The sequence below is a fragment of the Atta cephalotes genome (assembly GCF_000143395.1).
Source record: "Atta cephalotes unplaced genomic scaffold scaffold00003, whole genome shotgun sequence".
Lineage (NCBI taxonomy): Eukaryota > Metazoa > Arthropoda > Insecta > Hymenoptera > Formicidae > Atta > Atta cephalotes.
In genome coordinates, this window is record NW_012130067.1 from 9,623,465 (window position 1) to 9,635,411 (window position 11,947).

At 33.0% G+C, this 11,947-nt stretch overlaps 2 protein-coding genes across 2 annotated transcripts in view; both read right to left on the reverse strand.

Annotated features, from left to right (window-relative positions):
- LOC105625664 (probable ATP-dependent RNA helicase DDX23) overlaps positions 1-1,826 on the reverse strand; it is a 9,839-nt gene extending 8,013 nt beyond the window's left edge. The window contains exons 1-2 of the mRNA XM_012206986.1: positions 1,243-1,826; positions 267-602 (exon numbers count right to left, since the gene is read on the reverse strand). Coding sequence (XP_012062376.1) covers positions 267-602; positions 1,243-1,826 — 920 coding nt within the window. The remainder of the gene's footprint in view (positions 1-266; positions 603-1,242) is intronic.
- A 6,357-nt stretch (positions 1,827-8,183) lies between these two features.
- LOC105625665 (exocyst complex component 6B) overlaps positions 8,184-11,947 on the reverse strand; it is a 4,574-nt gene continuing 810 nt past the window's right edge. The window contains 13 exon segments of the mRNA XM_012206988.1: positions 8,184-8,310; positions 8,432-8,618; positions 8,697-8,838; positions 8,914-9,148; positions 9,230-9,600; positions 9,690-9,824; positions 9,910-9,981; positions 10,049-10,216; positions 10,286-10,485; positions 10,488-10,524; positions 10,662-10,764; positions 10,850-11,136; positions 11,523-11,688. Coding sequence (XP_012062378.1) covers positions 8,184-8,310; positions 8,432-8,618; positions 8,697-8,838; positions 8,914-9,148; positions 9,230-9,600; positions 9,690-9,824; positions 9,910-9,981; positions 10,049-10,216; positions 10,286-10,485; positions 10,488-10,524; positions 10,662-10,764; positions 10,850-11,136; positions 11,523-11,688 — 2,230 coding nt within the window.

Here is an 11,947-nt window from a genome sequence, read left to right on the forward strand (position 1 = left end):
CTATGTCTTTCAGAACATTTAAAAGAATGTCCTATTTACAATTATTCATTTCTTTCTAGACAATTTTAAGACATTTTAGATATACAATTTTTGTCTGAAACGTTTTTGCTTGTTCAATTTTCGAATAATTAGCCTGAGGAAAGTAAAATAGGACATTCTGTATCATAAAATATTATCTGTACTGCAAATCTATTCAGATAATTCTATATGTTGGAAATCTACAATTAAAAAGAAATACTAGTCATATAGTCAACAATAATACTCACTTCTCTTGTTCCTTCTCAGCCTCTGTGCGCCTCTTCTCTAATAATTCGCCATAAAACTTGCTCTGATCCCGCTTCTGTGCTTTAATATCGATGCCTGCAAGGTTGCCTCTACCAAAAAATTGCACTTGATGTCTCTCTTTGTAAATACTGTTATAATCCACAGAAGTATCTTCTGAAGTATCCCAGTCAAAAACAAATTTTCTATCATTTAGTCTTCTAACTCGCCGCTTCTTTTTTACCAGACCTAAATACCGTTCTTTGATTGCCTCTACTTCCTTCTCTTTATCCTTGTCTTTAATGTCCTCATCACGCGAGCGTTGGCTTTCTCTTCTTCTACTAATGAAAAATTGTTTTAACAATAATTAAGGTTAAAAATAGGATACTCTTTATATGAATAAATTGGTTAAATATGAGAAGCGCATATTAAGGTAGAAGTTAGATTTTATTTTAGACTGATACATACACACACACACACACACACACACACACACACACACACACACACACACATATGTATGTGTGTATGTTATATATATGTATTTTAAATAAATTTTTATCTCAGAAATATGATTGTCCATTGATTTTCAACACAATATCAGTCTAAAATACTAATACTCCCTTTCCCAACTTTAACTAAATCACTAATATTTTTGTTTTAACATTGTAACAAACAGTTTTTAAAAACCAATATTATGCTATCTTATCTATTAATACTTTCGCAGATATAAGTAATATTTTTTTATCTGTCTAAAATTAGAAATTGGATACAATAAATTTAAAATCTAACTTTAATCTATAATTAATTTTAAATCTTTATGTAAAGGCACAAAACATATTATTACCAATCAACCATAGATTTTAAAAAGATATATTATTATCAAACTATAGTTTATGAAGACAAATATATTAAAAGTATTACAGGATCATACAATTAATTTTTGAATAATATATTTCCAAGTAAAAATCTTGTGAATACCTGTCTCTGTCATCCCATTCCCTCTCCTTGTTAGTATTATCACTGTGGGATAGCAGCTTGCGCTCTTCCTCCTGCTGCCTCCTGATAGCTTCAACCTCTTGTTGACGTTTCTCTAGTGCTAGGGCCGCTCGTTCTTCCTTGGAGAGAAACTTAGGCTTAGCTCGAGCTTCCTCCTCTGCTTTCTTCTTGGCCAGGAGCTCCTCCAAACTCAATGGTTCCTTTTTTGGTGCCAATCTGGCCTTCTCCTCTGTTTCTTCTTCCTCTTTCTTAGCATCGGCTTTCAGATCTTTCTTTGAATCATCTTCAGCAAAGGTAGGACTACCTTTGCGCTTTTTCTCATCCTTGGATCTGTCCTTTATGTCTCGACGCTCCCTCGAACGCTCACGTTCCCTTTCTCGCGACCTGTCACGCTCGCGCGATCTATCGCGTTCCCGTGATCGTTCTCTCGATCTGGACCGCTTCCTGTCCTTTTTGCGGTCCTTAGATCGACTTCTAGTGCGCCGACGGTCGCGTCGTTCCCGATCGCGTTCCCGCTCACGATCGCGAGATCGGCTACGCCGTATGATCTTCTTATCATGTGGCATTTAAACGGAAGGTCGGACGACAAAATTTGTGATTAAATTACTTAAAAAACAATTTGGTAATTAAAATGTTAAAATGTTCAACAATTTGGTAATTGTTCAGTATAGCTACGAAATGAACGAATCTGGTCACTCTGCCTCTCGAACTGAGATATTAAGCGTTAAAACTGACGATTACTCAGGTTAGGAAATCTTTTAACCTCAAAATCAGACATACTGATATGATGAAATACGACACAATATATATAGTAAGCAACTATGCATGAAATAAGGAAATACCTACGCGTTGCCACGGTTACTACCTAAACTTCTTTCTCTTTTCATCCTTTTTTCACACTGTCAAAATCTTCTATCAAAATTCACTAGATTTATTCGCATCGCACTCTAACGAATTCGTTGAAATGAGCAAGTGCTATCGTAGGAATATATTGGAACATATTAGAGCATGCGAATAAATCTAATATTGCAATAAAATAATTTAAAATTATGAAAATTATGAAAATTAATAAAAATAAATTGTAAATATATTGAAAAAAAAGAAATAATATAGAAAAATTAGAAAAGATGTTAAATTAACTTAAAAATGTATCCCAGTAAACGAGAATAGATTAAAATGGATTGAAATTTTTTTCTATCTGAATAAATAGTGAATACTTTTTTTGGATTTAATTGGATTTAATTGGATTCAATTATATTCAATTGGATGCAATTGGATGAAAAAACTGCATCTTATTCAAAATTTTGAATTGAATAGTATTCATAATGCACAGAAAAAGTTAATATTATTTTTAAATTGAAAGGCATAGAGATACGCTCCATGCAATTTTTATAAATGAATAAAAATGCATTCAGGATTGAAAAGCATTCATTTTAACATTCGTGAATCAATTTCTGAAAATCTGAATCCATTTCAATTCATTCTCGTTTGGGTAGATATTGACCAATGAAATCAGTATTCTAGTAAATTCGTTCACTTTTATTTTAATTTTCACCTCATTTCAAGATACAGAATCGATCCTTAGATGCGTTGTGTCGACTATAACAATTGGAATGCAACTTATATCGCCGTGTGCACAAAAATGTCTAGGGATATTGCAATTGGAAAGCCCTGTAACGGCGTATTTCGGAATGACTTGCAGTAAACTGGCAATGTAAACAGACATGGCTAAACGTACTAAATTGTCAATAAATTTTGAACGAAAACAGTTGCGATAGTTCTTTCGAAGAAGATGAACTAATTGTAGAATCATCAATTCAAACAGTTTGATCTTGTTAAAAACTATATGGACATAGTTAATAAATATTAAGATGTAGAATTTAAGAGTCATTTTCGATCAAATGTATATAAGTGCATCTTTTCTGCAGTTAAATATAATGTATATATTTTTTTATTTTCTAGATCGAATATTTCGATGCATTGTGCTTCTTTAAGCGATCATTTTTGCACTATAACTTCGAAAGCCGCAGTAGTGGCAATATAGCTATTATTTATGATGACATTGAGGGAACTAGACGCTGTCACAGCGCGCTGCGTAGTAATAGCGGAACAATTTTTCAGTACTGGCAGTGTATATCGGAATACATCCTGTATATACCGTGACCAAAGTAATATATAGATCCCCGCGAAAAAGAAAATTTTAATCAGTAATTTAATTTTATTCAGTCTAATATTCGAAGTAAAAAATTTAGAACTATTCGGAATAATATATGGAGTAAATCGAAGCAATATTCGGATTTCACTGATATAATAATCGTCTATCATGCAATAACTCCAGTAAGTAAAATTAAATAATGTAAAATCATTTTATTGATGAATAGACGATTGATGAATAGCGATTTTAATTAATATCTTGTTAATTATTGCAAAAATTGTAAAATGGTAGAGGACTTTTCGACTCAATTTAATCCGTTCTATCTCTATGAGAATTTTATCGTTACTTCAATCAAACATCTTGTATAGATTAATAAATATTAAAATTTTCTTTCTTTTTTTAAAGAATTTGGTAGCTTCCAACAAATATTCCATGCTATTAGATGTACAAGTTTGCTTCCGCCGTTTGCCTATAGATGACTTTAGCGGTAAGTGGTGGTCGAAATAAATAGATCATAGACGTCATACAATAAACTTGGGCATCTGTCAACATAACCCCATAGAAACATTAGTCGATTTGTGTCTGCATCATAAAGTTATTCTCGATTGAAAATGTCAGTTGAAAATGTCACGAGCCAAATTCTCGTCATTTGCGGGAGGTTTTAATTTTTTGCTTCAATATGAAGAAATCTGCGGCTGAGGCTCATCGAATGCTCTCAAATACTATGGTGAGGCTATTAGTGAAAGAACGTGTCGTGAATGGTTTCAACGCTTCAAGAACGGTGATTTTGACGTCGAAGACCGGCATAGCAGTGGAAGAGAGAAGGTTTTCGAAGATGCAGAAGAGGCATTACTTGAGCAAGACTCGTGTCAAAATCAAGAAGAATTGGCACGATCATTGAGTGACTCAACAGTCATTTCAAAACGCCTCAAAGCCATGGGAATGATTCAGAAGCAAGGAAATTAGGTGCCGTACGAATTGAAGCCGAGAGATGTTGAACGGCATTTGTTTGCTTGTGAACAGCTGCTTGAAAGGCAAAGACGGAAGGGATTTCTGCATCGCATTGTGACTGGGGACGAAAAATGGGTTCATTACGATAATCCCAAGCGCAGAAAATCATGGGGAGTTCCCGGCCATGCTTCCACGTCGACGGCCAAACCGAATATTCATGGCTCCATTCATGCTCTGTATTTGGTGGGACCAGCTCGGCGTAGTGTATTATGAACTGTTAAAACCGAATGAAACAATCGCAGGCGATCGGTATCGAACGCAATTGATGCGTTTGAGCCGAGCATTGAAAGACAAACGGTCGCAATACAACAAGAGACACGATAAAGTGATTTTGCAGCATGCTCGACTCCATGTTGCGAAAGTAGTCAAGACATACTTGGAAACGTTGAAATGGGAAGTCCTACCCCACCCGCCGTATTCTCCAGACGTTGCTCCCTCTGACTATCACTTGTTTCGATCAATGGCACACGGCCTGGCTGACCAGCACTTCCAGTCTTATGAAGAAGTAAAAAATTGGATCGATTCGTGGATAGCCTCAAAAGATGACCAGTTTTTTCGACGGGATTCGTACGCGACCCGAAAGATGGGAGAAAGTAGTGGCCAGCGATGGACAATACTTTGAATCATAAATGTATTATAACCAGTTTTTTACAATAAAGCCTCGAATTTCAGAAAAAAAACTGCGGAAGCCAAGTTGTACACTTAATACCTGATGATGTGAATCTCGATAATATCGATGAATGATTACAAATTTGAATCACTCTCAAATGATTACAAATTTGCATCACACATCTAAACTATATCACATGCAATATTTATGTGTATTATTATTTATTTTATTTCTACTATTGCATTTCTACATTGCATGAATTTGTCATAAACTAGGCGTTGTGCTTGTTGTCATTTTACTGTAATTATTGTTGATTTGTATTTAATCTCTATGTTAATATTTCAATAATGTAACTCCTATATTTCTATATCAACTTATATATTTACTTTATTTTTTGGTATAAAAAATTTTGATGTTGTTAATGGTGTAATATCGTAAATTTCTCGTGATCGAATGAACAATTATCAAACTTTTTGTATAATTCCAAGAATAATTACACTATATATGAAGTGTAGCAATTGAAACTTTATACATATATCATACTTAATCCAGTAATTGTATGATGTGTGATCCATTTATATAGAATATGACAATGCCACAAAGAAAATTCAAATAATATTGAGTATGGGAAAAAGTTCGTGGCGTTTTTCCCGCTAGATGGCATTAAATGCTCAGCAGTCGGCAATTACTAATCGCATCGGCAACACTAGACATGCGTTTAAAAAGTGACATTTTAATCTTTGTTTTGAGCCGAAAAAGATTGAAATCGGTGAAGTGGATCAAAAGTTATTTTATTTTGAAAATGGAAATAAATAAAGAAAAAAATTCGCTATATTTTGCAGTATCACTACGATAAAGGCAAGAATGCTGCACAGGCTTGTGAAAAAATTTGCGCTATTTATGCGCTGTGATACTCTAAATCAGCAGCGCGGAAATGGTTCGCTCGCTTTCGTGCTGGAAATTTCGATGTGAAAGATGAACCTCGCTCCGGTCGACTAATCACTGAAAAGTCCGATGAAATGTAAAAGTGAAATGTCATGGTAAAAGTCGAGCATGATAAGCATATGAGCACTGTGAAGATTGCCAGGGAATTAGGCATCGACTACAAAACAATTTTAAATCATTAACACAAAGCTGGATACAAAAAGAAGCTCGATGTTTGGGTTCCTCACGAGTTGAGTGTTAGGAACATGATGGACTAAATTAACATTTATGATACGCTACTGAAACGGAATGAAATTGAGCTATTTCTGAAGAGAATGATAATTGGTGATGAAAAATGGATCACCTATGACAATCCAACTAGAAAAAGATCGTGGATAAAGAAAGGAGAGAAGGCGCAAGCAATCGCAAAACCTGGATTGACGAGGAAGAAGGTGATGTTGTGTGTATGGTGGAACTGGAAGGGAATCGTTCACTATGAGCTGCTATCGTCCAATCAAACAATTAATTCCGAACTCTATTGTGAACAACTGCAGATTACAACAAGCAATTGAGAGGAAGCGGCCAGAATTAATCAATAGGAGAGGTGTCGTCTTTCATCACGACAACGCTCGACCACACACATCTTTGATGACTTGGCAAAAATTGCGAGAGCTTGGCTGGGAAGTTTTAATGCATCCACCGTATAGTCCTGACATAGCACCCTCAAACTATCATTTGTTTAGATCTCTGCAGAACTCTCTTAATGGTATAAAGCTAGCTTCAAAAGAGGCCTATGAAAATTACTTGAAGCAGTTTTTCGATCAGAAACCATAGAAGTTCTATCGCGATGGAATTATGGCTCTGCCCCAAAAATGGTAAAATATTATAGAAAATAATGGAGCATATTTGGTTTAAATAAATTGATTTCAATACTCTAAGAAAAACACTTTAATTTTACTAAAAAATCGCCACGAACTTTTTCCCATACCCATATACTCAATAGGTATATGAGAATACAAATATATATTATTTCAATTCTTATTTCTTCTCATATTAATTCCTGCGTATTTATATAAATATTTATACACGACGAAAATCATAATTTGAAATCAATAAATAATAAAAAAATACTTGTAAAACAAAATATTATTAAGGAGCTTGTAGGTGTGAAAAACAAATATAACTTTTATAATAAATATTCATTGTTAAGAATCACGTTTTTGCAATAATATATAAAAATTAGTGTATATTTACACATTTTCAATATACAGACGTACATACATACATACATGTATATATACAGGATGTCCCAGAATATCTGAGACAATGTTTGTGTACAGGTAGAATGGATTAAACTGAATGGAAAAATTCTCTAGCATTTTGTAATCTTTATAATAGTATGTAATAGTATATAGTAATTTTGAGACCGAGTGGCAGAATAGACAGAATACTAGTCTGCTATGCTGGAAATTCCGGGTTCGATTTCCAATAAAATATTAGGTATGGGAAAAAGTTCGTGGCGTTTTTCCCATACCTAGTATTTTCATACACTCGTTTTCTTCTTGGAAAGAAGTGGCAACCAAGAGTATCCTTGCCCAAAAATATTTCTTTAAACAAAAATTTCGTCGTTTCGGAATTGACATTAAATTGTAGGATCCATATGAATTGTGTACAACCAGCGTGTGCACCATAGGCATATGAGAAGAAATCACCATGCTCGGATGCGAGCAACAGGACTAAAAAAATGAGAGTATCCTTGCCCAAAAATATTTCTTTAAACAAAAATTTCGTCGTTTCGGAATTGACATTAAATTGTAGGATCCATATGAATTGTGTACAACCAGCGTGTGCACCATAGGCATATGAGAAGAAACCATGCTCGGACGCGAGCAACAGGACTAAAAAAATGTAATAGTAAATGCAAGCGCGCGGTAAGATACAATCGCATGAACAGTTATTTTCTTTTGCCGTCATACGTTAAAACTATTGTCGTTTGTAATAAACTTCCAACTTAACGACTTACGACCGATGAGCGTGTACTTAGGGGTAGGTCAGGCGCGCTTATTTGGCGATCTTTAGAAATTAATATTTCATTAATTACTACAAAAAATTGAAAGATGATAAAAGATTCCTTTCGATTCAATTTAATTCGCTCTATTTGCACATGAACGCATTGTCCTAAATATTCTGGGATTCCTGTAAATATATAATTGATTTCAACTTCTATTGCTGTTGAGTAGTCTGTGCTAGTTGACGTAATTGCTTTAATACAGTTTCAAGCAATTTCTTTTTGTCTCTTTCGCTTTTTTTTAACACAGAGAACACTGTTTTCTTATCAGATTCTTTCAATCTAAAAACACATGTTTATATATCAATACAATGATGCACATTAATATTAATAATATTAATATATACAAAACAAAGATGCAAATATGTATATATATATATGTATATATATATATAGTATGTACTTTTCCAGTAGAAGTACAGCCATATTCGGGGTTACTAAATCATATTTACTAGAATCATGACCATAATCGTGAAAATAAGTAGGCCAATCCCAACTCATAAATAAATCTAGTAATTGTCGTAATTGCGAGAAGTACTGTAACAAGCTTCCTTCTGGTAAACCAACGACTGGTTCAGAAGCAGCAAATTCTGCAAATTATAATTTAAATTTTTATATTAAAAAAATATATTATAATGAAACATTATATAAAATATATAAAACTTTACGTTCGCACTGTATCGTATCTAAATTGACTTGCTGCAATGCACCCATAGATATCTGTTTCACATCTTCACTAATTAATATATCTAATATAGCTTTAGCGATGTGAGAACAGGCGGATTTGCATGCTACTTGAGCTACTTCATCCTGAAATGTTAATTATCGTTTATTATATTCCAAAAATTGCATACATAATCGCATATATTATGTCGTAATATTTACCGGTAAATTGGTGAAACATGTGAAAGTGCTCTGCAAAAACGCAATAAGATCTGTAATGAATCCCGAGGCATGTCCTTGAGGTTCTGTCAAGTTCCAATCGTAATTCTCTAATTCCAAAAATTCATCCAGCTTATTTTTCAGTTTATCGCAAATTTGCTTCTCAGCATCTTCACGTGCAACTCGAAACATAGCAGATTCCACATCCATACAACTTAATTGACCTTGATGAGATGTGCTAAAAAAAATTATATGTTTAGTCGCTCACAAAAATAATATTATTATTATATATTAGATGTATTATATATTAGATGTTTACCCAGTAATATTAGTCACAAATTCTTCTAAATACTTCGTAGATTTCTCAAGATATCCGGTATTTATAATAATTTGTACTACTTGTAAAAGTGCTAATGATGGTTTACGAAACAACGATGATAAGCATCCACTGAAAGTTCTTGTTAATAACAAATTTGTTGATTTGCATATCATTTCATCAATTTCCGTTTGCGTGAAGTTCAAATCCTCTGAGAATTTTAAACAAGCGTAGATAAATTCTTTCACTTGCTGGTACACCTTCGGTACCATATCAGAAAATGGAAATTTCTTTGGAAACTCGGCCTTTTGCAATTCATCGTCGTGATAAGGAAATAAATTCAAAACTTTGTCATATTCTGCTTGTGTTGTAACCTGGAACGTAATGATCGAGTAAATATAAAAAATAATAAAAAATTCAGCAGTCTCTGGTTAAAAGGATTAAATGTAAGTATGATGATTACCTGAATTGGCAAGAAATTATCTTCGTCCAAAATATCTCTGAATACTTGAACCCAATGTTGCATCAATACTTCGTTATAATGTACTCTAATTTCTTGTAACAAATCCCATAATTGTTCTACAGAGTAACCATAATCCTGTTTGTAAATAATGGAAAAAACCGTTTAAATCATATATGCATATCATATGAATGATAAAAAATAAATGCACTTTGCTACTTACCCTTAAAGTCGTATTGAATAACATAATAAGATTTTTTATTTTTAATATAAGTGTAGCGTCTGTGCAACAAGCCTAAAAAATATAATTCTTATATTAATTATTATTAAATAAAAATATAACAGTGTGTATAATAATTTACCGAATATGTGCGCAAAGCATACACTATGGTAGACAAAGCCTTGGTCCAAAGCTCATCCAAGTATGAGCGAGTAGCTAATCCGTTACCTGTATTCAATATATGATCCTCTACCACAAAGAAACCAATAATACCGTGTAAATAAGTCTGATATTCGACTATACTTTCGTGCTAAAAGTAAAAAAACTATCTCTTATTACTGAAACATAGACATGAAAAATATTCAGTGATAGAATTTACCATATTGATAGGTGGCTCCAAAACTAGCTCAGCTTGTTGTTTTCTTTGTTGCCTATAATATAGTTTAAAAGTTTCTCCTTCTCTGAGCACAGTATAAATATGCATACATCGATATACAGGACTGAAATCCATTAAATCTTGGGCACTCAGTTCTTCTTCGATCTCGTTTGACTGATTCACGTAAATTCTCTTTTTTTTCTTCCTATAATTTCTGCCTCAGTCGCTAACTGTTCAGCGGTCTGATATAAAAATTACTAAAGTTGACAAATTATACATAGATAACAAGCCTACCTAGCCTAGATTATATAGCCTAGATTATATATAGATTATATAGCATATAATTATAGACATTAAATAAAAGTAAAAGAAAACCAACATGTCTCATTGCAACTTCCCCGATTTTTGGTGAATGCTTTATAATATTTTCTAGAAAATCTCTTAAATCAGACATGGATGCATCTTTTATATTCTCACGCAATCTAGAAAAAAAATAATTCACAATGTTTTATATTGTTACATATAATACAATGAGATACTAAAAAAAGATTTTTTTCAAACACTTACTGTGGAATTTGTTGAGTAATTTGAGAAGAAAACCTATAATTCGTAACTTTCGGTAAATCGTGATGCTCCAATTGCTCCAGCGTTTTCAAGGCTGGATAATAACGTTTATCTTTTAATTGTTTTTGCAACTTTGCATACGCGGCTAAGACAGGAAGGCACATAGTGAGACTATCTACAGCAGCAGCCATGTTGCTCTCAACTTTGCGAGCTTTTACGAGTTCTTCACCCTTTTCGATCACTTTAGTAGATGTAGCAGTAATGCATTTGTCAAGTTCCAATATCTCTGCCTATATAATGATGAAGCTGAATTAAAGAATAATTTACACATACAATGGCAACCAAAAGTTTTAGGCCAGCATATAATTTCATAATAATTTTTGTCAATATTGTTTTTCTGTTTAAGAATATATTTAAATAGAATTCTCTGCAATCAAGGACACGGTATTTTAAATGTTAGAATATATTAAGGACTTGTATATTAAATCTTTATTTCTAAAGATTCTTTCCTGAGCATAGAATAAAATTATTCAGTGACTGAAAACTTTTAATCCTGCTAAAACATTGCTATGTCATAATTAAATATTTATATTGTCTAATTATTTTTAAACATAAAACTAATTAATTGAATAAACTAACTAATTAATTAAAACTAATAAAACTAATAACTAATAACATTTAATTGTTGCGCCTGCGAGCGAACTTGCAAGAGCTCCCGAACAGAATCGTTAAATCCCTGATAATGATGATTGCACATCCTCTCGATGTCCTTATCGTGAGCCTTAATACGATCGTCGAGTTTTTCCATAAATTTCTGATGCTCATGGCCATCGTAAATCGCCCTGCAACATAAATTAAATGTGATGACAATTCTCGTCATCTCTTATGATGAATACATATTCATTAGCACTAAAGTATATAATAAATTTTACATAATAAATTTAACATTAATGTATAATAAAGGCTGTTTTATATAAAGTATTTACATATAGCAACATAATATAATCAACTTTGACACTGAAATACACACACACACACACACACACACACACACACACACACACACACACACACACATACATATATATATATATTAGTAAG